Source organism: Canis aureus, chromosome 2, assembly GCF_053574225.1.
Source record: "Canis aureus isolate CA01 chromosome 2, VMU_Caureus_v.1.0, whole genome shotgun sequence".
Lineage (NCBI taxonomy): Eukaryota > Metazoa > Chordata > Mammalia > Carnivora > Canidae > Canis > Canis aureus.
In genome coordinates, this window is record NC_135612.1 from 39,901,094 (window position 1) to 39,929,010 (window position 27,917).

General features: G+C 38.4%; 1 protein-coding gene across 17 annotated transcripts in view; it reads right to left on the minus strand.

Annotated features, from left to right (window-relative positions):
- The window catches only part of TJP1 (tight junction protein 1), a 249,173-nt gene that overhangs the window by 84,271 nt on the left and 136,985 nt on the right, over positions 1-27,917 (minus strand). The window contains exon 1 of one of the 17 annotated variants that reach the window (XM_077869270.1): positions 26,551-26,648. The exons of 15 other annotated variants lie outside the window; for them this stretch is intronic. Coding sequence is in view for 1 of the 2 variants with exons in the window: in XM_077869246.1 (XP_077725372.1) it covers positions 26,130-26,156 (27 nt within the window). In the remaining variant the exon portion in view is untranslated. Of the gene's footprint in view, positions 1-26,129; positions 26,306-26,550; positions 26,649-27,917 lie in introns of those variants that run through there. One more of the 17 variants, XM_077869246.1, reaches the window with a different exon arrangement.

Genomic DNA, 27,917 nt, shown 5'->3' on the forward strand with positions numbered 1-27,917 from the left:
TGCTACAAACTATCTTCTCAAGCTTTGTTTATAACCCTAAGGAAAAAAAGTTTTTCTAATTTATGTATCATGCACACACATGCAAAACAAACAAATAAACAAAAAACAGCAGGGGAGGTGGGTGGGAGAATGGGGTAACCTAGTGATGCGCATTAAGGAGGGAAAGTGATATGATGAGCACTGGGTGTTATACTGTATGCTGGAAAACTGAATTTAAATTAAAAAAATGACTTAATGCTAATGTAAAAAAAGAAAAAAGAAAGAAAGAAAAAGAAAAACAAGCAACTACAAAATACCCCAAGAATCATCATAGAGTTGAAACATCAGCTCCAATTCAGGGATTACTCAAACCACTGTGTAGTTCAGGTTTGCCTCCTGTCAAGAACGTCTTATGAGAGAGGGAAGTAAGTTACTATCCTATCTAAGGCACTGACACTAAAAAATTCAGAAAAAAATTTCTTAGAAATTGGGTTAATTGCTCTTGGAGGCCTAAGTAATTCAGTCTCTTTTACTATTATCATTTCATGGAACTGGCGCTATTAAAAATATATTTACAAACAAAAAAAATTTTTTTAAGGCCTTTCCAGAATTAACAAAAGGCAGGGTAGAAGGGGAGAATGCTGAATATAATATTCTCAGAACATCACGGATTACCCACTGTTATAAATGCCAATTTCACAAGTGAGATCCGTTTTCTATTACACTGTCATTAGCATTGTGAGAATATTCCCATCAAGGTGTCATGGACCCATTTCTCCTTTCCCACAGCATCTTTAATCAAAGATTAATACCACTTTAGAAAATGAATCCCTATAAAGAAAGTCTGCTTCCCTAAATTCAAAGCAACTAGATTAACTTTCCTGCCAGATGAATAGGACAGGGAGAGAAAGGATCTCTCTGTTCACTCCCATAGATAAAAACTACCAACCTTACCAAGGTTTTGTTTCAATCTTCCAATCAAATGCAGCAAAACCTCCCTTTAATGGGACTTCTGCTAGAAACAAAGCTGTTCTGTTTTTTCACAGAAACTGACCAGGATTTAAAGTATTAAAAAAAAGAAAATTCCTCCATTAATGTAAAGCAATGATGATACGAGTAATTCTGCTAAACATTGAGAGTCCTACTGAAATATACGTGATAAAAATATCTGCAATAATTGCCAGTTTGTCCAATCTTAGCTGACTTATTAAAAATGAGAACTGCTTGCATAGCTCTAAGCTCATCTTTTCTTGATCCACTTTAACCAGTAGCATTGCTCCACTGCCTTTTTAATCTCTTTCCTATCAGTGCAAAGGAAAAGTAATCTGACAACAAGCAAGTACTGTGATAACACTTTCTTTGGTATGAAGCAGTTTATCATCCTCCATATGATTTTAATGACCTCAGAGTTTTCTATTTTGTAAAACAATGTTAATCAAACAAGGAGATTAACGTTAAGGAGGAAAAAACAGGTTATGAAACAGCTTATATATTGTTATCCTAATTATGCTTAAACATGAGTAGTAACAGGAAGGCTAAAAGGAGACAAAATGTTAACAATGATCATCTTCAGAGAGAAGGGATTAGGAGTTACATTTTTTCATTAGGTATTTTATCTCTTTGTTTTCCTTTCTTCACTCCTAATCAGAATAAACTGCTAAGGTATTTCAAACCACATTCACCAAATCTCCTTTGAAACTTCAAATATCTATTATTAACTTTGTTTTAGGGAAACAAACAGTATTTAAGAAGATTATTTTGTTTTACAGTTAATTATAAAAAATGTTTATTCTACTGTTGGTAAGTGATCTAATACATTAAGGTCTTAATATACAAGCTTCAAGAGAAGTACAAAAAGAGAAATTTATTTTCTTTGGATAAGGGAAAAACTAAAAATGCTAAAACAACTGTTCTAGGCATTCCAATCAAAATGAGTATGTTTCTTTGCTGGAAGATTAGAAAGCACACATCTCAACTAATTCAATGCCTTCCCAAGAAACGGCAATATAATAGCTCACTTCTCTGTTAAAGCCAAACAGCCTTATTAGTCTGATTTATCACAAGGGAGACCTATGCAGTACAAGAAGACAACAGAGAATGAGACATTAAAAAGGTGATTAGTTAGGCTCTTGACCAGCATATTAAATCGATTTAATCTATATTATTATGCCTTGCCAATCCTATCAACTTAAACCACAAAACAAAACAAAAATGTAGTCGCAGGTTAAATCCTGAAGCATGTCCTCTCTCTCCACTCTATAGCTTTTGTTTTCTTTCAGTGGCAAAAGCAGCAAAATTCTGTCTCATGGCTGTTTGTATGATACTAGGCAGACCTTATGAGGAGTTCTGAATGAAGAGAGAAGTGAACAGATGAACAAACAGATCTGTGACAATGCAAATATAATAAAATATAATGGTAGACTCTTATTTATCAGTATTCAAGTATCCATTGTAAAACTCTTTCAACTTTGCAATGTTTGAAAATCATCATCTCTCTCTCAAATCTTAAAAAAAAAGTGATCACAATAAATTACTCAGAAATTGAAGACTAAAACTGATATAAAAGTTTTTGTACTAGTAAATTAAACACTATTTTCATAAGCACTACAAACAAAAAATGTTCAGGAATGAGAATTTTGACACTTTAGAAAAAGGGGGGCAGAGGCTTTCCTTTGGAAGAATATCTAAGAATACCTTACATCTTCACTCTGACTCCCCTTTTGTAGTGTTTATCAATTCATCTATTACCTATTCAAATAAAGGACTGTTAAAACTCAACATCCTTATTTTAAAATTGCTTCTCATTTCTTATTAAAAGAAAAATAATACATAATTGCATAAATTGGACAAGGATCTTCTGGTAAATCTATAATCTCTCTCCCAGAGCATTTAAGTTTCTGGGAGACCCAGGAAAAAGCGTTAGTCCTTTAAAGCATGATTCCAGCACTACTATCAGTCCCTAGTAATCTGGAAAGATGCTATTAAAAACAGAAAGTGAACTAAACCAGAAATACAGAGATCAGAGCCCAAATGTGTCATACTAGATAGATTACCTTAGTTTTCCTCACCTGTAATATTAAAGAACTGGATCAAATTATCTCAAGTAAAAGGTCCTTTCTAGCTCCAGAATTCTATTAGATTGTATCTCTAATTGTAGTCCAATTATAATTCCAATTTCAAACAGGTCACATATTCAATAGTTAGTGAAGTACTGCAAGGCATCAAGAATGACTGCAATTCATGACTACTGGATTCTCAGTTCTACATACATTTCTAAATCAGCATCAACTGACTAGAATCACAATTTCTGGAGAAGCAAAAAACTGCATTTCAGAATCTGCCAAGAGTTTGTTTGGTTTCTTTGTTCTAAGCTCCAGCTGGCAAAGACACTACTCAGATCACCAACTCTAAAAGGATTCCTGCCAAAACTTCAGATCCCAATTCTAGGCAGTTTTGCTGTCCTTTAGGGCTGATTATAGATCAAATGTGGGAAAGACAGGAGGACACAAGAACTGACAAAACAAGATGAACCTGTAATTGGAATAAAACCAACTCCAAAACAGAATAAAATAAGGCAACTGTTCTACAAATGAAGGAAAATCTTAGCCCCTAAACATTATCTAGATATAAATCAAGAGTTAAAAGCTAGTTAAATTTTATGATCTTACGGCTATAATTTTAAAAGCAACCCATTCACTTATTTACTCATTCACTCAACAAACATTTACCAGATATCCTAAGTATTGTGGAGGCCAAATATAGATCCCTCTTCCTCCTAAAGGGCCCAAGGAGAAAGTGTATAACACTACATAAATGGTGTAGAACAGGAGGATTCTGTCTGCTGTGAGGATCAGAGACAGAGTCCCTATGAAAGCAATGTTTCAGTTCAAGCTTGGAGACTGACCAGTTAAAAAAACTGTGGAGAGAAGTTTCAGAGGAAACGTCACATCAGCAAGGTTGTTGATGTTGCACATAAAACATAAATGGCTTTGAGATGGCTGAGTTGTACAATTTGTGGAAGAGGAAAGGGTAAAAAGAGAAGCTACAAAAGGGTCATTACAACAGACCTTGTAATATAATGCTAAGGACTTGAAACTCAATGGGAAAACACTAAGGAATTTCAGGCAATCACATGACAGAGCCCGACCTCATTCTGAAGGCTGTTACACGGAAGACGGATTTGAGGCAGGGAGACCAGTTAGAAAGTTAAAGTGAAAAGGGGGGAAAGTCAGGCAGCTAGAAAAAGCAGGACGAAGGAAAGATTACAAATTTAGTTTTAGACATCCAAAATTGAAGGTGCCTATGAAGTTACTGAAGCAGACACACAGGCAGTAAGGAGCTACATATAGGGCTGAAGATCAAGATTGAGATCTGGAGTGGATAAGGATCTAGAAGTAATCAACAAAGTAGTATTGAACCCAAGAGAAAAGATCCAATTACCCAAGGACTAAGATGACCCTTATTTTAGGAGGAAAAAGGAAAACAGGAACAAAGGAATCTGAAAAGGAACAGCCAGTGAGCACCCAGGAAAACCAGTTAATACAAAATATTTATTGTTCGGAGTATACACCAAAATAAAATATAAAAATGGAAAATATCACAAAAGGGTAAGATTTCCGTATATTTTTTTTAAGTTGTTGAACCTTTAAATATTAAATATATACCTAGACTGGCTTAGTCAGTACTACCTCTTAAATGAGGCAGCTGAACACTCTTGGTAACTTGCAGTCCTCCATTGTGAAAAATCAAGTGATGGTCTCTCTGGGATCCTTCTGTGAGTAGAGCTACTACACTGAATTATTTCTGAATCCTTCTGCTCTCCACAGTGTCTTTGTTTTGTCTTGAGCTATTTTCCACACAAAATAAAATGCAAGATTATCTACTGAGATCAGGTTGAGCCAGGAACTTAAGAAGTACAACGTAAGTAAGTTTCAGTGAATAAAACAGATGACCCCTGCCCTCCTTGACCTTTCTTTAAAAAAAAAAAAAAAAAAAAAAAAAAAAAAAAAACTTTATTTATTTATTCATGAGAGATACAGAGAGAGAGGCAGGTTCCCTGTGGGGAGCCCAATGAGGGACTCGATCGATCACAGGATACTGGGATCACACCCTGAGCCAAAAGCAGATGCTCAACCACTGAACCACCCAGGTACCCCCCTCCTTAACGTTTCAAGTATTTAATTTCAATTGTGATCACTGCTATAGAAATGAAGTACAAAGAAAAAGACTAGCGTATATGCTAAAAGGTACAAAATATACATTTGGATTGATCTAGAAAACAAGGGTGTCATGTAAACTCTCAAAATAGAAATGTCCAGGGATCCCTGGGTGGCGCAGCGGTTTGGCGCCTGCCTTTGGCCCAGGGCGCGATCCTGGAGACCCGGGATCGAATCCCACATCAGGCTCCCGGTGCATGGAGCCTGCTTCTCCCTCTGCCTGTGTCTCTGCCTCTCTCTCTCTCTGTGACTATCATAAATAAATAAAAATTAAAAAAAAAAAAAGTCACATAACTTAAGTTATCTGAAAACGGTTTAAAAAAAAAAATAGAAATGTCCAACAGGTAGTAAAAAAGATAAACCTAAAGTCAAATGAAGAGAGGTCTTGGAGACTCAGAGATTCAACAAACTTCTCAAATATAACTGAAGAAGTCACTAAACTTAAGAATTCAATTGATGGGGATCCCTGGGTGGCTCAGCGGTTTGGCGCCTGCCTTTGGCCCAGGGTGTGATCCTGGAGTCCCGGGATCAGGTCCCACGTCGGGCTCCTGGCATGGAGCCTACTTCTCCCTCCTCCTGTGTCTCTGCCTCTCTCTCTCTCTGTCTATCATAAGTAAATAAGTAAATATTAAAAAAATTCAATTGGTGATCAAAATAAAGTACAGCAACTGCAGGATGACCGTCTCAATAAAAAATAAGTAAATTTAGTATCTAACACCCTACTACATTCAATGTAGGTTATATTTTCAAATGCTTTATTCTGTCTACTCCTTGGTTAGCAATTTAGGAGCCAAATGATGATGAAATGATTAGAAAACATTAAGAGTTAGAAAACATAAATGTAACTGGAATTTTTTGGTCAAAGTTTTTTGGTCAAAGTTGATACCAAAATTTTTTGGTCTGCTTAAAATACAACTTTACAAATAAATCACCGTATTTGCCACTGCCTAAGATCAATGTGAAAGAATATCAGCTTAACTAAGTTACCATTATTTGCACATTAAACACTGATCAATTCTTATCAGGGACAGTTACAGACACTCTAGAAAACTTTGAGTGCTTTCCAGTTATCAAAAACAAAACTGTATTTAGGTTGACATTTTCTTTCTTCTTCTGTTTTTTTGTTATTTTTTTAGGTTGACATTTTCAAATTCTTTCCAGGTAGAAAAGGAAAACAGATCGGGGTGGCAGGCACTGACAATAGAGTTATTTCTGAATGCATCTTTTTGTAGCTCTGACTCTCAGAACCACAATATTGTTTCCTGATATATATATCCTTTTCATATCAAAAAACCAAAACCAGCAATGCCTGGGTGGCTTAGTGGTTGAGTGTCTGCCTTTGGCTCAGGGCATGATCCCAGAGTTCTGGGATTAAGTCCCACATTAGGCTTCCTGCATAGAGCCTGCTTTTCCCTCTGCCTATGTCTCTGCTCCTCTGTGTGTCTCTCATGAATAAATAAATTTAAAAATCTAAAAAACAAAAAACAAAACAAAAAATACATTAAAACAAAGGTATGGTGGTAGGGGAGAGTTATCTAAAATGGAATACAAACAGTAACAAACTTAACTCTGTTACAAATGAATAACGTGACCACATGAAAAAGGCAGAAGAGAACAGAACCTAAATAGGTAACAGAGGAAAACAGTATCTTGACTGAACGTTGTAAAGCCAAAGACAAAAAGAACTATATAGAAATTATATACTCTAGTTAGAAAGTCTTTCTACTGGAAGAATGGGTAGAAGTTTAAAATTATTTTCTAGGTAAATTATAAGTGAACCAAGAAGTAAATACACTACAGATAATGAGAGCTGGGCTTCTACTGTTAAAAGGAAAAAATTATAAATAAGAAAAGAAGGGAGATCTGGGTGGCTCAGTGGTTGAGCATCTACTTTCAGCTCAGCTTGTGATCCTGGGATCGAGTCCCGTATCAGGCTCCCTTCAGGAAGCCTGCTTCTCCCTCTATGTCTCTGCCCCATCTCTGTGTCTCTCACGAATGAATAAAATCTTAAAAAGAAAATGAAAAAGGAGAAAGAAAGAAAAGAAAAGAAAAGAAAAGAAAAGAAAAGAAAAGAAAAGAAAAGAGAAAAAAGAGGAAGCCTAAAATGAATTCTATGAGACTGGAATCTGAGTAGCATAAACCCATGGTTTTAGCCATATATACAGAGAGAAAGAGTCATGTAGATGTGTACAGATTATTATACATATGTCTATTTCCTAGCTCAATCTGCTGAAACAGCCTGGAAGCAAGCAAGCAAACAAACCCAACTGCAATGAGCACAACCATCATGGAGATCTAAATTTCTAAATACTATCCACTAATAAACAAGGATTCCCTGGAGAAGAGGTGGGTTTCAGGATGAAAACATATGATGAACCTGGAACATCATGTGATACCAGAAATTAAGGGACTGCACAACATAAGTAAGTAAATATTTTTAAAAAGGGATGTAAGGATATTTGTCAAAAGAACACAGGAACCAACCTGAGGGAACTTCTAACGGCCAAAGTGGAATAACTTAAAGAACAAACCAAATAGGTAATATTCAAATTTAACTCATGGAATAAAATGGATATTCGTGAGTCCATACCAGTATAATAAAAAAAAAAATGAGAAAGGGACAGCACTCCTGACAGTGGAGTTTCAATTAGCAAACGTGGAAGGAAAAAGGGAAACAAAATTATCATCAGGCAAACCCCACAAGTAAGATGGGGTTACAGATGAGATCCACCAATGGATGCTAAAATTAGTGGGTGGAAGTTTGAAGAGTACCATGATTAACAGTCTCAAATTATCTCCTCCAAAATATTTATCAATTATAAAAATATAGTAACTTTACAGTGGAGAAATACCTTAAACAAATGTTCAAAGTAAACATCACCAATAATACAAATCAACATCACGAATCCCTTGAAATGATGCACCAAGGATACATTGTGATTTTTATAGTTTTTTTGCCAAAAATGCATCATCTCATTCTAAAATCATTAGACAGTATCAGACAAAACAAATTGAGGGGCATTCTACAAAATAACAGATTAATTCTCTTCAAAATATAAAGGTCATATACCACAGGGAAGACTGAGAGTCTGTTACACATTCAAAGGCACCAATAAGAAACAACCAAATACAATGTGGAATCCTGAAACAGAAGAAAAACTGGCAATATTTGAATACAGTCTATAATTTGGTGAATATTATTTTATCAGTGTTAATTTCTTATCCTTGATAATTCTATGCTTATGTAAAATATTAAAGTGAGTGGGATGAGGGACATTAAGGAAGGTACTGTTTTAAAAACTTTAACATTAGTTCAAAATAAAAAAGTTTAAAAAAATCCTTTCAATTTCTAAATAATCTAAGTAAGATACATGAAAAACCCACGATACCCACAGAACAAAGCACTCAATGGACAATAGACCAAATTTACAGACTCAATAGGTCACATTTCTTTAAAATCAGCCTTCCTATCTTAAACCCTATTTTATTTTTTTAAAGATTTATTTATTTGAGAAAGAAAGAGTAAGAGAGACTGCGAGGGCATGGCAGGAGGCAAGGGGAGGTGGTGTGGCAGAGGGAGAGAATCTTCAAGCAGAGTCCCCACTGAGTGCAAACCCCACGCAGGAGTAGATCTCACCATAATGAGATCATGCCTTGAGCTGAAACCAAGAGTTGGGACACTTAACCAACTGGGCTTAAACGACCAAGTGCCCCCCCAAAACTATTTCAAACAAATCACAAAACATCTAAGGTAAAAAAGGTGACAAGCTTTGTTTTAACTGGTAAGACTTTCTTAGACACACTGTTCAGGGAGCTTCCTCCTGCTTCTAAGATCAGGCATCTTGAAGCTGAAAATCTTACCATTAAGGTGGCAACAGTAATTGATCAAGATTCAAAGGAAGGGAGTTTTAATGCAAGTCATTTAGGTAAATTTATTTTTTTACCTCATCATTTATTTTCATGTAAAACTAGGTTTTTAAAGTAATGCTAATTACAGATACATAAGAGTTTAAAAATTTGCTCTGTTGTCAAAAATAAAAAATAACCTAATATATACATATCCAACATAGTATTCATGTCGAGAATACACAAAGTATTCCTATCAATAAAGACAGCTTAATAGGAAAGATGCGCTAAGGGCTTGAGGAAGAAACTTCACAAAAGAAGATATCAAAATGGCCAATAAGCATGTGGGAAAAGTGCTATATTTCATTAATCAACAGGAGAATACAAATTAAAAACATAATGAAATGCTACCCAGACATTCAAACACAATGAGCTAATATGAAAAAGAAAACATGAAGTGTTAGTGAACAATCTAATCAGAACTACTACAACTGGGGGTGTAAACTCATATAACTTCTTTGAAATCTGCCAGTATGCATAAGCTATGGTCACTATGGAACAAAAACGTGTACACTCACTACAAGAATATTCACAATAGTACTATTCCAAATAACCAAAAGACAAAAACAATCTAAATGCCCATCAGCAATAAAATAGAAAACTATAACAACATTTACTCAAAGTATTACACATTATGAAATGAATAAACCACAACTACACAAACCAATATGGATGAATCTCACAACGTTGTTCAATGTTGAACATAAGAAGCCAGGCATTAAGAAAACATACTATAGGTTTGCATTTGAGTATAATAACAATTTTTTTTAAAAACTACCCACTAAAATAGAAAAACTCCCAGAGGGAACTAGCCTTATCAGTTAAAGTCCTCTTAATTAAGACATACTATAAGGATTCTATAATTAGAAGTGTGATACTAGTGCATGATTAGACAAATAGACCAGTGGAACAGAATGGAAAATCCAGAAATAGATTACCAAAATAAATGGCAAATTAGGATGCAAGAAAGGTAACATCTCAAATTGCTGGTGAAAAGGATATGCTTGTTAATAAAATGGTGCTGGAACAACTAGTCAGTCACTTGAAAAAAACATAAAATTAGATCTATATTCTCCACCATTTAGGAGAATAAACTCCTAAAGAATTACAGTTCTAAATGTAAAAAATAAAACCATATAAATACTAGAAGAAAACCCAAGTGAATTTCTCTTTAATGTTGGTGTAGGAAAAGGCTTTCTAACCATAACTCACTTAGGAAATAAATCCGGTACACAAAAAAAAATTAAAAATGTCCAAATGACCAAAATGCAAACGTATACACACACACCATAAACATTCTTAAGCAGAAACCTAGGTGAATACATTTGCAAAATATACCACAAATGGCCAATATCTCTAATATGTAAAGAAATAAACCTACAGAAAAACAGAAAAGTCTAAAAAGAAAAAAGACAAATACTTCACATAAAAACAATTAAAATGGTCCTTAAATATTTGAAAAAAATGTTCAAACTCACTCACAAGAGAAATGGAAATTAAAATAACCCCAAGATGCCATCTTTTACCTATCGAAATGGCAAAAAATAAAAAGTACGACAACACAGTCTGTTTGCAAAACTGTGAGGATACAATTCCTCTCATAACTTTCTAATGGGAATACAAATTAGTACTGACTTTCTGGAGGGAATTTGGCAATACCTAACAGAACTAAACAACACGTAGAAGTAGAAGAGATTCTACTTCTAAGATACATATCCAACAATGTGAATATACATATGGAGAAAGTCATACACTGCAGCAATGTTTGTAATTTCAAGTTCATCTTGGCAACAACCTAAATGACCATATATGGGATAGTGAATGAAAAAACTATGGTATATCAGTACAATGGGAGTATTATGCAGCTATTAAAAATGATGATCTCTATGAACTGATATGGACCAATTTCAAGGACATACCTTTAAGTGAATAAATCTATCTATAGTATGCTACTCTTCCCTTGAAAGAAAGGAATATAAAATTATACATATATACCTATTCATTCCTCCGTGCAGAAGAAATACAGAAATGATAAATGAGAAACTAAAAAATTACAAGGTAAGCAGGAAATAGAAAAGAAAAGAAAATGGATTGGGGGTGTTGGGAATGAGGAAGAATTAACACTTCTGAGCATATATTTTTGTATATGCTTTGAACTATAGTAATGTTCCACATACCCCAAAATAATAAATAAATGAATATCAACCAGGATGAGATAGGTGGTGGTGGTGATCTTGGAGGTGGGACCCCAAACAGAATACACTTAACAAATAAACTATTTCAAAGGAATACCACAACTGAAGAGGATAGGGAAAACATTAACCTATGTGCCTGTCTAGCTGTGACTGCTGGAAGGGCCTGGGAACATCACCATCACAGTACCAATGGGCACACAGACCCTGGTTTCTAAATTCCACTCTCCAATAAAAGGATCAGGTCTCCTTGGCTAAGTGAGTGAATCCAGGGTTAGGGCAGGGAAAATGAACCTTAAACACTTGTACCAAAAAAATAAAAAGTGCTCTAAGTAGGATTTCAATAGCCAAAGCTGTAACAATGTGAGCAACAAAATAAATAATAATACTAACAGACTGTAATCCATGGAATAAATTATCTGTGAATGCATACTGATATAAATAATCAAATAAATAAGTAAAGAAGGGTTAGCTCTTCCTTACAGATAAATTCCAATTAACAAATGGAGAATCATCATCATGTCATCATCTCCTGACATGATGCACTGAGAAAGACAAGCCATTATGTCTGTGGTAGTCTTATCAAAAATGCATAATGTCAATCAAATCATGAAACATCACACAAACCCAAATTGGAACATTCTAAAAAACAACTGACCGGTGTTCACTCAAAGTGTCAAGGTTGTGAAAGACAAGGAAATAGAGAAACTAAAGTGTCATAGTTAACTGCCATAGTTAAAATGGTAGTATTTTTGGTATATGCACTATATAAAAATGTTAAAATTAACTTGTTTAATTTTAACTTCTTGATGTAGCTAATAAACATTCTAAGTTACATGTGCGACTCACATATTTCTATCAGAAGTGCTTTGGCTCTAATGACCAAAGAAGAGTAAATACAGAGAGAGGGCAGAGAAACATAGTAACCACCATGGGAAAGCAAGCATCCAAACATTACAAGGACAAACAACCCTGTTCCTCACCAATAAAACTACAGGGAGACAGGATAAAAAAGAGAGATGGAGGAACCTTATAGTATTTTTGTTTAAGATTTTATTTTTTAAAAAAGATTTTATTTATTTATTCATGAGAGACGCAGAGACACAGGGAGAGGGAGAAGCAGGCTCCATGCAGAGAGCCCGATGTGGGACTCAACCCCGGGTCTCCAGGATCACACCCTGGGCGAAAGGCGGCGCTAAATTGCTGGGCCACCAGGGCTGCCCAAGATTTTATTTTTAAGCAATCTCTACACCCAATGTGGGACTCGAACTCACAATCCTAACATCAAATGTTGCATGCTCCACCAACCGAGCAAGCCAGGTGCCCTGGGAGAACCTTATAGTCTAAGAGAATTAGGAGATACCAAACAACCAAAACAGAACTTTAAATCCTGATTCTTAAAAACTACATTTAAAAATAAAAGTTCATATTTAAGACAACTGGAAACTTTACATTGACTAAACACTGGATTTTGAATTTGGAAGTTATTTTTAAATTGTAATAATGGTCATCTCATTCTTTTTTAAAGAATTCTTATCTTTTAGAGATATATACTCAAATACTGACAGATAAAAAACACAAGTCTGGTACTTGCTTCAAAATAGTGGGGGAGAGAAGATACAATACATTGAGAAGTATCAATGAAACTGGCCATAATTTGATAACTGTACCTGGTGATGGTAATATGGGGACTTTCTATATTGTTCACCTACTTTTGTATGGGTATGAAATTCTACCACTTAAAAAAATAAAAAAGAAAGGTAACTTGAGGGGACTAGAAAATTTTTCAGAGTTTTTATTTAAATTCCAATACAGTTAACATGCTGTGTAATATTAGCTTCAGGTGTACAATATAGTGATTTAACACTTCCATACAACACCCAGTGCTCATCACTCATTCCCCATCACCACCGACCTTCTCCTCTGGTAACCATCAGTTTGTTCTCTATAGTTAAGAGTCTGTCTCTTTCTTTGTTTCTGTCCTCTCCCCACATCTGCTTGTTTGTTTTGTTTCTTAAATTCCACGAGTTGAAATCAGGTATTTGTCTTTTTCTGACTGGTTTATTTCACTTAGCATTCTACGCTAGTTCCATCCATGTCATTGCAAATGGCAAGATTGAATTATTTTTGATGGCTGAATAATATTCCATATTTTATATATATGTGATACACACACACACACACACACACACACACAAACACCACATCTTTATCCGTTCAGTTGATAGACACTTGGGCTGTTTCCATAATTTGGCTATTGTTGATAATGCTGCTATAAACAATGGGGTGCAGGTATCCCTATGAATTATTATTTTTGTATCGAGTAAAGAACTAGTAGTGCAATTGCTGGATCTTAGGGTAGTTCTATTTTTCACTTTCTGAGGAACCTCCATACTGTTTTCTAGAGTGGCTGCACCACTTTGCATTCCCACCAACAGTACAAGAGGGTTCTCCTTTCTTCACATCCTCGCCAGCACTTGATTCTTGTGTTCTTGATTTTAGCCATTCTGACAGGTCTGAGGTAATATCTCATTGTGGTTTTGACTTGCATTTCCCTGATTAATGATGTTGAGTATCTTTTCATGCATCTGTTGGTCAGCTGTATGTCTTCTTTGTTGTTTTTTTTTTAACTGTTTAAAAAAGATTTTATTCATTTATTCATGAGAGACACACAGAGAGAGAGAGGCAGAGACACAGGCAGAGGGAGAAGCAGGCTCCATGTAAGGAGCCCGACGTGGGACTTGATCCCGGGACTCCAGGATCACACCCTAGGCAGAAGGCAGGCGCCAAACCGCTGAGCCACCCAGGGATCTCCCTGGTTTTTAAATTTTTATGTAAATTCCAGTTAGTTAACATACATTGTAGTATCAGTTTCAGATGTACAACACAGTGACTCAACGCTTCATACAACACCCAGTGCTCATCCAACAAGTTCACTCCTTAATGAGAGGGCCAGAAATTAATTACTGATCTAGGGAAGACTCAAATCAAGAATGCTGCTACAAAGATGCCAGGCCAGTAAATAAATTTCCCATAGGATGGCTACTTCAACAGCTCTCTCTCTTCAGAAAAGAAAAATGCAGCTAGGTCTAGAGATGTGTTAGCACCTTCTAGGAGTTTCTAGGCTGACTTTAACCTAGTCTATTACAAGTGAGTAACAGAGTATTAAAAAGGCCACTCTAAGTTTAGGAAAGACATCAGATATTAATCAAATAACCAGAAGACAAGTAAACACAAACTGCTGTATGTTACAAAGAAAAAAGTATACAGACCTTTTTTTTTTTAATTTTTTTTTTTAAGATTTTGTTTATTCATGAAAGACAGAGAGACAGAGACAGAGAGAGAGAAGCAGAGACACAGGCAGAGGGAGATACAGGCTCCATGCAGGGAGCCTGACGTGGGACTTGATCCCGGGTCTCCAGGATCACGCCCTGGACTGAAGGCAATGCTAAACCTCTGAGCCACAGGGGCTGCCCATATAGAGATCTTAAAGGAGAGTTCTGACCTATTTTTTGGGCTCAGGACATGTGACTCTTGAGACAGGTGCTTGGTGAATAAAGGGTAAAGGTAGGGAAGCTCTCCAGGTAGAAAAACAGTACACGCAAGAACCCCCTAGAGCAGGAAAGTCCTTTCACTCATTCAAATAATATTTGAGAGTTTACTCTATGCCAGACACCGTGTTAAGTTCTGTGACTAGGACACCATCAGTACTGATCTTTCTTCACATGGAGCTTACAATCTAGAAGAAGAAAAAAAAATTCACAACTAGATATATAATCACAGGCTTAAATGAGTACTTCAAAGAAAGAAAAACAGTGCTACGAGAGGAGAAACTTGGCAGGAAGTGTAACAGCCACAAGGAACCAAAAAGAGGACAGCATAGTTTGAGAACACAGAGCAAGGAGGAGAAAGATGCAAAATGAGGCCAGAGCGATAGGCAGGAGTCAAATAATCCAGAAGGAGCTTACTGACCATAGTATGGATTTTGGTCTTCTAAAGGCAGTAAGTCTAGGAGTTTTAGGAAGAGGGTGGGAAGCTAGTAAAACTTGAGTCTAGGAGTTTTAGGAAGAGGGTGGGAAGCTAGTAAAACTTGGATTTTGAAAAGAGTAAGGAAAAAGAAGGGGTATATTATACTTAGGCAGCTATTACAGGAATCCAGAGAGACTATAACATATATGTATGTATACATGTGTTGGGGCAGAGGAGGGAAAGTATAGGGGATGCTACAAAGTACAGATGGAACAAGCAGAAACTACTACTAAGTGCTCAGGAGTTAAAAAGTGACAGAATTTGCTAATCAATCATTCACCTTACTGGATAGATATTCCAGCTGTGTGTTGGATTTGGAATAGTATTCTCTAATCCATCAGAATAAAGATGTAATAATTTTTTTCAAAAATATCTCGGAGAAAATAAAAATATCTCAGAGCCGGGATCCCTGGGTGGCTTGGTGGTGTAGTGCCTGCCTTTGGCCCAGGACATGATCCTGGGGGTCCCGGGATCGAGTCCCACGTCAGGCTCCTTGCGTGGAGCCTGCTTCTCCTTCTGCCTATGTCTCTGCTTCTCTTGCTCTCCCCTCTGTGTCTCACGAATAAATAAGCAAAATCTTAAAAAAAAAAAAAAAAAAAATCTCAGAGCCCAAAGATTTCCCTGAAACCATAGCACATCTTGCTGGGCTCTTAACCTACAGGCCAACCTTTGTGCAGTATCAAATAAGCAAATGTATACATACATAAACACATAAATTAAATGTTCATACTAGGATGCACACACGCAAAAGAAACCTAATTCCTAGGTGCCTCTTCTCTAACATTAAAACAAACTTCACTTAAAATGTTTTTAGAAGATATAGCTTAACATAACAGCTCACAATGTGCTGAACACTGTGCTGAGTGCACAACCACCCTGAGGTGGGTACTGTCAATATTATCTGTGTTTCACGGATGAGAGAACAGCTATTAAGTGGCTGTATGTTACAAAGAAAAAAGATTCAAGATTCAGATTCCATAATCTAAATTCATATAGTAAAGCAATTAAAACTTAGGGCTATTCAATGATAACCTTTCCAGTCCTTAGTTTACTTGATCTCTCTCTGTGCAGGATCTGGCCAGCTGAGAGGTCTCTCTTGAAACTCTTTTTTTGGCTGGCCTTTCCCTGTGCCACTACCCTCAAACCACATTCCAATCAAGAGCTGCCATTCATGAAAAGACCATTAAAATGAGTACCACCATGCTGGAAAACATATCTAAAATACATAAAATCAACTGGGTTTTATCCAAAAAATGTAAAGCACATCAATAAGAAAAGAAAGTCCCACAAAAAAGCAGGCAAAAAACTTGGGCAGGCTATATACATGAAAAGTTGCTCAACCTCATCTAGTCAAAGAAATGTAAATTAAGACTACAAAGAAATCGTACTAAAAGACCCATCAGAAGGGCTAAAATTGAAGTGTCTAATAACACCAAGTACTGGTGAAAATGCAGAGCAAAAGAAACTCTCATTCACTGATGATGAAGACTGCAAACTGGTACAACCTCTTTGGAAAACACATTATTCAATCACTATTTCAATTACAAAAATTGAAAATACACTAAACAATCCAGGAGCAACTCCATCCCCAAATACATATCTTAAGAGAAATATGGGTGTGCACCAAAAGAAATGTACAAGTGTTTATGGAAGCATTACTCTTAACAGACCAAATTAGGAAATAACCCAAATGTCCATCAACAGCAGACTGAATAAACTGTAGAATATTCATGGAATAGAACACTATACAGATGAATGAACTCATACACAACATACAAATCTTAAAAACATAAAGTCACCACACTGCCTTAGGGGAGTAAAGGTGTCATCTAGGAAGGTCACAACATATGGATCTTATGGTCAAGACTGAGGCTACCTAACTAGGGTAGTATTATTAGGAACAAGCAAGGCAAAAAGCTTCTGAGAAGCTGGCAATATTTTATTTCTTGACTTGGGTGGTGTTTATTTGGGTGTTGATTTTATAAATAATTTACATCTTCTTTAAGTACTTTTATACAGGTATTGTATTTCACAATAAAAAGGCACAAAAAGGACAATGTGTAAGTCATCTGACAATGTGTAAGTCAAGATAATTTACATAAAAATCCAGATTTACAACCTGTTTGAAAAACCGGAAGATCTGGCCTGCCTTCCTCCAAGCCAACAATCAGCTGGAGCTGAGCAACAGCTACTTCCTTCAGATCAGCTGTGCTCCCTGACTGCCACAGCACCGTGTGTTTCCCAGCTTCCAGGATTCATGCTACTTATGTGATCTAAAAGTCACCTAACACCATTCCACACTCATCTCCATGACACTCCTTTAGAACTCATGAATGTATAAGCACGTGCATGTACGAACTATAAAGCATACAAACAGGTGTGCAATTAGCTACAGCAAGTAAATTCAACCCCACATTTAAAATACAGGTAACACTAGTACATAACAGAGCTGTTATATACAGAGCTGTTAAGATTAAATAAAATAATGCACACAAAATACATACCTTAGTACTTGTCACAGAATCAATGCTCAGTATTAGGGGGCTATTTATTATCAACACGCTTTTCTCGTACTTACAACACATGTAAATCTACTTGCCACGGCCACTGTTTTCTGATTTTATAGACAATAGAGCAGAAAAATATGGGTTGGTATACATTTGATCAGATACTTCAACACATAACACTTAAAATCAACAACCAGTATATAAATCTTCCAAAGTTTCTTTACATGACACCACGAGAAAGATTTCCTACATTATACTTTGAAACACAGGCCTGTTTTTACTTGCTTTGTCCAAAGCATGTACTTTCTTGATTGTGGCTTTTATTGGTCTGATCAGAGTCAGGTAAATGGGTACTTACTAAAATATACTTTAAGATGATGAATTTTTAAGACCCTAGTCATAAAATATCCTCAAAACTAAACACTTCAGTTTTGACTTTTGAAGGTAGACATCATATGAACACCAAAAGCAGCTTACTTTATTTCACAGAGCTGTTATACTCCAATGACTAGCTAATAGGCTTATCTAATTCTTGCCCCTTAGAGGAATACAATACAAAGGAGAATTGAGGAATACAATTTTTTTCTCACAAGAAAACAAAAACAAAACCCACAAAAGTCTACTTCAAACTGTTTTTTTTTTTTCCAAAGTGGATTTGGCAGTGAAGTCCTCATACAATGGATTACTATGAATTTGATCCATGAATACAATGAAAACTAATGAACTAGTTACCCACATCTCACAAAAGCAATGCTGAGCAAAAGCAACCATACATAACAGAATCCACACTGGAAGATTCCGTGTGTGTAAATCTCACAGGCAAAACTACTGTGTTTGCGGAATGCATAATTAAGTGGTAAAATTATAAAGAAAAGCTAGAAAATGAGTACCACAGAAGACAAGACAGTTGTAATCTTTGGGAGAAGGAGGTTATGATCCAGAAATGGCATGTTAGGAATTCTAGAACTTATCATCATGTACAGTATTTTATTTGTTGTTGTCTGCTCACTGTTAAAATGCTCCATGTGTATAGAGATGTTCACTGTTCCATCTCTAGCATCTACAACAGGGCCTGGCACATGCTAGGTTCCCAATAAGTATCTGTTGAATGTAAAGTAAAATTTCAAAAACTCAAATTATTCCGTATTTCACAGCTTGTCAGATCCTAAATATAATAGTAACAGCTAGCATATTGTGCATTTTCCATGTTAGTATTCTCAAGGAGTTTTAAGTATGTAAATAAATTCTAATTAATTCTTAACCTTTTTCTTAACATTTTTCTCCTTTTGAGATACTTTCACCAAACACATGCACACAATTACATGGCTGTGTCCAGATTCAATTCAACATTTTTTAAAAATTAACAAAGAAAAATACTGAAACTCATGTGTTAGAGCAAGCCTAGGCTCTAGATAAGACTCTACCACCTTCCCCAAACAAAAAAGGCACATAAGATGCTGTATTACTATAAAATGACTGTAAGTGGGCTCATATTTTTTATGAGTAAATAATGTAAAATTGAAATGTAAAACACGTATCACAACTGATTATTACAGTATAAAGCAGCTGGAAACTATAAGCTTCTAGAGGACAGAGATCCAAAACAAAATGTGCTCAATGAATGTTTCTTGGGTTAACAACAACAACAAAAAATTAATTACCAAAATCTTCCTGGATTTTATAATTATGAACTTGAGAGGTAATTAAGTTTAATTCAGTCATCAGAAACTGTACAAACCCCAAAGATTACCAATGACAATTTCAAAAGTGAAAATTCCTAAGATTGGGGATCCCTGGGTGGCTCAGCGGTTTAGTGCCTGCCTTTGGCCCAGGGCATGATCCTGGAGTCCCAGGATCGAGCCCCACATCGGGCTCCCTGCGTGGAGCCTGCTTCTCCTTCTGCCTGTATCTGTTTCTCTCTCTGTGTCTCTCATGAATGAATAAATAAAATCTTAAAAAAAAAAAAAATTCCAAAGATTAAAAAAAAGAAGAAGAAGAAGAAGAAAAAAAGAACTTTCACTCCTTGGGAATATATGCTATTTAAAAAAAAAAAATTGGCAAATCAAAAAAAAATTTTAATTAGAAGAGGCATATGCTAACCTTATGTTCCTAATTAGTATCCATATAAAGTAATATTAGCTCCTGTTTTCACATCCCTTCTGGGCACAATAAACTAGAATGACTGAGGTCATTTATCAGTCAACTTCCCAGAATTTCACTAGCACGAAAGAGTTCGGTGGTTCTGATATATACCTGCAACACGAATAGAAATTTATCTTTTGATCTATCCCAAAGTTAAGGGCCATCTGAGACTCAATATTTAACATTACATATGTAACAGTCAAGGCTTTGTTATTAAGTCTCAAATGCTATGTTTTATGGTTCAAATTTTGGCAACACAGGTTTTCTCTTGTTCTGAAGCAGTGTTTCTGTGACACAGTCGATCACTCAAGAGTCTATTCTTTTCATTCATTTTTAAGTTATAAAATGAAACTCCCTACTCATATACTCACGGCATACTTCTCATTATTAAGAATTTATCTGTTTCAGAAGGAATGGAAATAAAGCACCTGGCTAACCCATAAAGGAGCAACCTGAAGCTACTCTTCTCTACAATAAATAAATAAAGAAGCACTCTAGGTCAGAGATACCAAAAGGGCTATATTTATTACTGCCTTGCACTGGAAATACAGTTCTGAAGCCTATCAATTTTGGATGAAATTTGAAACTCAGTAAACTGTAAAAACAAAACAAAATAAAAAAAAAATACAACTAAAAAACCCTCAGTAAACTATCCTAATGTTGCTCTCTTCCTACCAGATTAAAAGCTGTTAAACTCAAAAGGTTTCTCAAGACTGCCTTACAAAATCCAAAGATGCAAAGCAAGTTCCAGTCCAGTACTTCAGAAATATCATACTAGTCATCAACAATTATATCTTAATCTTATTTAACATTTGACCAGAAACTCTCCTAATAAAAAATACCTGCTCATTTCATTAGGCTGTCTTCAGCCACAATGCTCAGTTAGGACCAGATACCAAGCGCACATGTGTGCACAGGAGCCTGAAAAGAGGTATGACTGAGCAGTCAGGGATGGGTGGTCCCACACACGAATTTATAGCTGGGCTAATGGTCTTTCAATAGACTGAACCATGTCATGGTTTTTGTTTTTTTTTTTTTTTTTTTTTCATGTCATGGTTTTGTTGAGAAACAGGACTACATTCCCAAATTTTCACCAAAATTATTTTTTAAGACCTTTTTCTTAACAGCATGGTGATATGATGTTCTTATTTATACTGTTTTATTCTTAGAACTGTACAGAGTTTACATTTGGTCTCTAAATAGAAAAAAGATTAAAGAGCAAGTAAAAGTCAGAGCCAGTACATTGTTTCCAGGATTGAAAAAATGAGTGAACTACTGTAATCTGTTTCCTTCAAACCAAACAGGGAACAGTACTATCTACACAGCATTACAGCCCTCAAAGCCACAGATTGGTCTCAAATTCATTATTTGTTGGTTGTGGATGGCTGACTCCTCTATCACTCACTGACAGTAATCAATGGGCATCATGAGTCTTTGGTGGGGTTGTTGTTTTTTTTTTTTTTTTTTAGAGTTTAATTATTTTAGAGGAAAAGAGGAGTAATGGAAGGGGTAGAGAGACACTCTCAAATGGACTCCCTTCTGAGCACGACCCTGAAATCACGACCTAAGCCAAAATGAAGAGTCAGATGCTCCACTGCCTGAGCCACCCAGGTGCCCCAGCATGAGTCCTTCTTAAATATAAAACGAAGGTTGTAAGATCCTAACATGAAAACATCCGTATCTTAAGAAAAAAAAAAGGGGGGGGGGGGAGGGTGTGTCTTTCCTAACAGTGTAGTGGAATTTGTGCCATTACACAACCTGAGAAAAAAGCCACAGTATGATTGGAAAAGTCACTGTCGTACAGGGGCGTCCGAAAATGAACTTGAGTCATAAATATAGTCAAGACGATCAACAAAGAACATGAATTAGTTTTAACCATAAATTAAATGCTAACATAAATAAAAGCCTTTTGCCTTAAATACTATTAAAATATTTCCAGTGAAAAATAAGTAATGTATAAACTTGGCATATCTAGAAAAATATTACTACAGTGAAGCTCATTAAAAGTTGGCAGACATAATCAACTGAATTCTCATAAAGTTCGGTGAGTTTCTCCTTTACTTTTAAAGTAATATGCAGCAAATATGCATTGATCAGTAAGTACCAAAATTAAAACTACATCGTACCAGCTGCTCAGAACACAATTCCTACCTGTAAAGACTAATTTTCTACAGTTCCTAACTTTCAAATGTTCACTATTAAGAAAATTCCAGGGGCACCTGGCTGACTTCGTCAATTGAGTGTCCAACTGTTGATTTCAGCTCAGGTTACAATCTCAGGGTTGTGAGTTCAAGCCCTGAAATTCAAGTTCATGCCCAGCCTTTCTGAATGAAGGAATGAAGGAATGAATAAATAAATAAGAAAAGTCCACTGTGCCTTACTTGATACAATAAATCAATTAAGTGATGTAAATGATTTTTATACATTATAATTTTAGAGATAAAACCACAAGAAAAAAAACGCTGTCCCTTAAACATAATGGAAACGTTTAAGCACCAAAATGTAATAAACATAAATGATAGTGCAACCTTCAATTTTATTGCTTCCTCCAAAGTGAAACAGCTTGAAAATCCACAAGCCACTGTAACTTCCTTCAGCCACTTTCTGTGAGTCAACCAATAGGAAACCCTCCTCCTAATAATTATTCACACCATTTTCTTACATAATTAACTCCTTGGTGAGACAGAGAACCACCCTCAAATCCTTATTTTCAACTTTAGAATAATTTTATTATCAGGCGCTCTAGTAATTATGCTTGCAATTCAGATGTATACTACATGTATAAAAACCTTTTCCTTTATTATTTAACATCACGTACAAAGAAGCCCTTTCTAGCTCAGGTGTACTTTTTAATGATCTATTTTATTTGCTCTTACTCAAACATGTCATCTGGATTTGGGGGGAGCCTATGGTTTAAAGCAGAAAACTACCATTTAAAAAAAAAATAAAAAAGGATAACCAGCAGTCCCAGCATTACCTACTGAATAAATAACCCATCCTTTCCCCAGTAATCTACAATATTCTTGTAGTATAGTAACTCTATGAAATAAGCATTATTTCATTATGCTCTTGCTGGCTAAGTGAATTTGGGCAAATTACTTCATCTCTGTTTCAATTTCCTCAATCATAAAGTGGGGATAATAGTAATACTCATTTCATAGAGTTACTGTAAGAATTAAATCAGTTAATTCATGTTACGCACTTAGGACAATACCTGACGCACTTAATGCTGCTGATAATCACCAAAAGCTCATAAATACAAAACTGTTCCTGGATTCTGTGGTTCCACTGTCTATTCCTGAGCTGACAGAAGCTTTAAATTACTCCAAATTTATAACACATTAGGTTTCCTAGTAGGGCCTTCTTTGTCCAAAATTTCATGGCTTTCATTCATTCATTTTATCAGATAAACTTTCTCATTAATATGTCAAGTTTTCTATAATGCCACTGAAATTCTATTTGGAATTTTATTACATTTATACATAAATCGACTTGGGGTAATCAGTATATTCTATAATACTGACTCTCCCCAATTCCCTCACATCTAATTCACTCAGGTTTTATGTCCTTTAAAATTTACCAACAAGTGTTGCATTTATTCCCTAGGCATGTTCTTCTCTGAGAAAAATTTAGTAGGATTTACCAGATTTTTAAAAGCACATACCCTTGGACCCAGAAATTCCATTTTTAAGAACTTAACACAATAGTACACAGATATAAATATAAAGCTACTTATTACAACAGCAAAATCCTGAACACAAGTTAAATGTCTGTCAATAAGGTAATGATGATCTGCGGCATATTCTCAGGATAGCAGACTATTCAGCTATTACAAAAAGATACAGAACCACAGGCACTGGCTTAGAGAAGAGTTCTACAAACTACTCTGCTAAAACAAAAAAGCAGGGGATCCCTGGGTGGCGCAGCGGTTTGGCGCCTGCCTTTGGCCCAGGGCGCGATCCTGGAGACCCGGGATCGAATCCCACGTCCGGCTCCCGGTGCATGGAGCCTGCTTCTCCCTCTGCCTGTGTCTCTGCCCCTCTCTCTCTCTCTCTCTCTCTCTCTCTCTCTCGATCTGTGTGACTATCATAAATAAATAAAAATTAAAACAAAAATTAAAACAAAAAAGCCAGCTGCAAAATTAAGGTCTTCTTTTTGTTTTTTAAACTGAGGGTTAGAGTAGGGGAACAAAAGTATCACGTGTATAGTATTAAGAACACAGTCTGGCTTGTAGTAAGCATTTTTAGTCACCTCGAGAAATTAAATGCGATTTAGGGAAATGGCTGAATATTCTTTCATTTCGCCTATTTTTTACAGCCTACCTGCCTTGTTCTACAAAAGGTTTTGTGGTAGGCTCATAATACAGCATTTAAAATAAATAAGCTTTCAGCTTACACTTTACTCACAAATATTTAAAAACACACATGTTCCCACAATGTAATATTCAACTAGTGATGCTTTTCAACATGCTATAAAAATCTCAACCCCATAATTCAGGAGGAAAAGGACTGTTCCTTCTAAATCATTTTACTGTAACAAGCCATTGAAAACTTCTTTCTCTCCATACTTGAAAAAAACCTTTTTAAAGTGTGTTGTCTGGTGAGGTAGCATTTTCCTCATGTAGCGCTGCCTGAATTGAAATACGGTAATAAATACTTACTAGGTTTTTATATATATAGTACATACAATATGCTAAATATAGTATATATACATAGTATTTATATATATATATATATATATATATATATAAACATAGTAATCTTTTAAAAATGAAGTGTGTCGTCTTGGATATCAAGTATCAGAGATCCCACCTCAGGAACAAAGTGACATTATGTGTAATATGAAAACAGAGCCCTTCCACCTAGGAAAGGAAACCCCTAAAGGGTGAACAATATAAACATTTTAAAATCTAAGCAAAATGTCGTTTTTTATTCCAAGTCATTGGCTCAAGTTTCATCTTTAGGTTGTTCTTCATCAACATAAGGTCAAAAAGGTGCAAATTAAAGTTTCTTAAAGAAAGAATATACATATATATATATATTCACTACTAAATGTAACCGCTGACTTCTGCCTCCCAGAAAAAAAGAATCCTGAGTTCAGAAACTTCCATTCCAGATGCTATGAATAAACATTTCCAAAAGAAAAAATAAACACATAAACCACTACCTTAAGTACTTCGATACTATCTGAAGTAACGAACTGATTTTCAGAGAGATTTACAATTCACATTTCTGTATGTCTGCGACTGCTCGAAAGAGCAGGCACTACTACTGTAGGAGAAAGATTAAAATGTGCAAACAGGAAGGGCGGATTTTGAGTTTACGAGCTTGAGCTTTTCGACGTAACGCAGAAGTTGGTTCCACCGCACTGAGAAAAAAATGCCTGAATACTGCAAAGCACATGAAAAATGACAGGAAAAAAGAAACGTTATTTTTTCTGCTGCACCCACAAGTCCTTCCTGATGCTATTTTTCAGACCTCACCTCCTTGTCCATTTGTAGCATTTTATGCTACCTGCTCCTGAGGGTCCGTTTCAAATCGAACTACTAAAAAGTGTGAAGCGGTTACTTTCTCAGTGCTGTGCCTTAGGCAGACTACACGGTGCGGGAGGGGCAATGCCGACCTACTACACAGAGCAGCGCCTGGCTGCCTCAATGCCTCCTCGCCGGCGCGCGCATACCACGGGGAGTGACATCAGATCGAAACTACAGGGTTTCGCCGTGACCAACCAGCCCTCTCGGGACTGCGCTACCGGCGGGGGGAGGCGCACCCCAACCCCGACCTCCCGCCCGCCCCGCAGGACCCGCTCCCGAAGCCGAGTCCGCCGGGCGGACCTGTTGCGCGTCCCCGCCCGCAGCGAGCCGGGGCCCGGCACCGACGCCGGCGGCGCTGCACCTGCCCCTGGCCCGGGCCGCACCTCCGCGCGCCCGCCGCCCCGCCCGGGCCCCCGCCCCCGCCCCCGCCCCCGCCCCCGCCCGCGGGGCTCCGAGCCGCAGCCCGCCGGGCCCGCAGCAGCCCGCGGGGAGGACGGCACCGCGGGGAGGACGGCACCGCGGGGAGGACGGCGGGGAGGACGGCGGGGCGGGGCGGGGCCCGGCCCGACGCCCGCAGGCGGCCGCGCTCGCTCGGGATCGGCCCGGCGGCCGCGGAGGCGCTCACCTTGGCGGCCGCGGCTCTGGCGGACATCTTGTCTCTCTCCAGCGCCGCGCGAGGCTCCTCGGACCCGAAACTCCGCGCCACCCGCCCGCCGGCTGCTCACGCCACGGACCAGATAAACATCTCCCGGGAGCGAGCGGGGCTGGGGGCGGGGGCGGGGGCGGCCGCGCAGGCCCGGCCCCCGGGGAGGGGACTCAACTCGGACAAAAGTCCGGGAAGCGCCCGCCCGCCCCGCCCGGGTCCTCTCCGCGGGGCGCGCCCGGCCGGCGCCTCCCTCCGAGTGCGGCCACTCGCTCGGCCTCGCCGAGCTCGAGCTCCCCCAGCCCGGACGCAGCGGCCCCGCCCGCTCCCCGCTGGGTAGCCCCGGGGGCCTCCGGCCGCCCCGCAGCCCGCCCGCTGGCCCCTCGGACGCCGGCTTCCGCACCTAACTTCCCTGGAACCGGGCGCGGGGTAGGGAACCCAGCGTCCGCAGCCTGAGCCGGCGCCGGCAACTGCGGGAGGCCACGCAAACCTGCCGGCCCGGCCCGGCCCGGCCCACTGAGCATGCCCGGCGGGGCGGGGGCGGGGCCACGGCGGGGCGGGGCGGGGCCACGGCGGGGCGGGGCGGGGCCACGGCGGGGGCGGGGCCTCCGCGGGCGGGGCGGGGCCTCCGGGGGCGGGCGGGGCCTCTGCGGGGCGGGCGGCCCCGGGCCCGCTTCCTCCCGAGGTCCGACCCCAGGCGCCGAAGGAAAAGCCCGGTCCCGAAGTACTCGGTGGGCAGTTTCCGCGGGCATGCGAGTCTTCCTGTTTGTTTTTGTTTTGTTTTGTTTTAATCAAAGGTCCGGCAGAAATCGCCCCCCGAGGAGGAAGCCCCTCTGTACCCAAGCTGTCTCGACTTCCAGCAGAGACTTGTCCGCTGGTTCCTCGGCAAGCCACGGCGGCTCAGCCCCACGCGGAAGGGCGGCTGGAAAGGCGGGCCGAGCGAACACCCGACAGTAGTTTCCTTCACGTGGCGAACACCCACGGCCACGGCCGTCACCCCATGCCCGGGCCTTGCCGCCCCACTGAAAGCAGAATGAGTCATTTCATCCTTAAGACGCTCCGAACCCGGCCAAAATGATTGCTCTCATTCTTGACGGACCGCGGTCTTGGGCACTCCTGGGTGAGCAGACTGAGAAATACCCACGAGGACTGCGAGGTCCTGGCCCACCCACGTGAGGCCTCGAGACACAGCCAAAGTCTCTCCCACCCCAGTAGGCAGGGATCTCCGAAGTCTTTTTCGGCAACCAGGATGCCTAGATTCGCAGAGGGGAGCAAAGGGCTCAGGTTGCCCTGGACCTCTAAGGGCAGTTCTCCAGCTCTCCTCTGAGCAGACAAGGTTAAAGACCTGCAACCCACGGTCCGGCGTTAATCAGCCTCCGCATACCCTTCCCACAAGGCTGATCACCTTGCTAAACACCAGAGTACGTAAGAAACTATTGCCGGCCTCATTATTCTACACTTGGTAAAACAGAAAGCTCTTCACAAATGTCAGAAATTCTAAGTAACAATAAATAACATTCACTTTTGTGTTAAACTTACGGTGTAATTTTTTTTGTTGTTGTTTTTGGTCAAAGTATTATTTATTCTTTTAAGAATTGTAATTAAAATGTCCTTAGGAGCAAGCACTGTTTTTAAAGTGATGAAAGTTTTTACAGTAATAAAAGACCTTTCATATATTTATTACTTTTGCCATTTTATTAAGATGTGCAATCAGCATGACCTGCCTAGAACTAGGCATCATGTCTTTAATAGCACCTAAACCTAGAGACA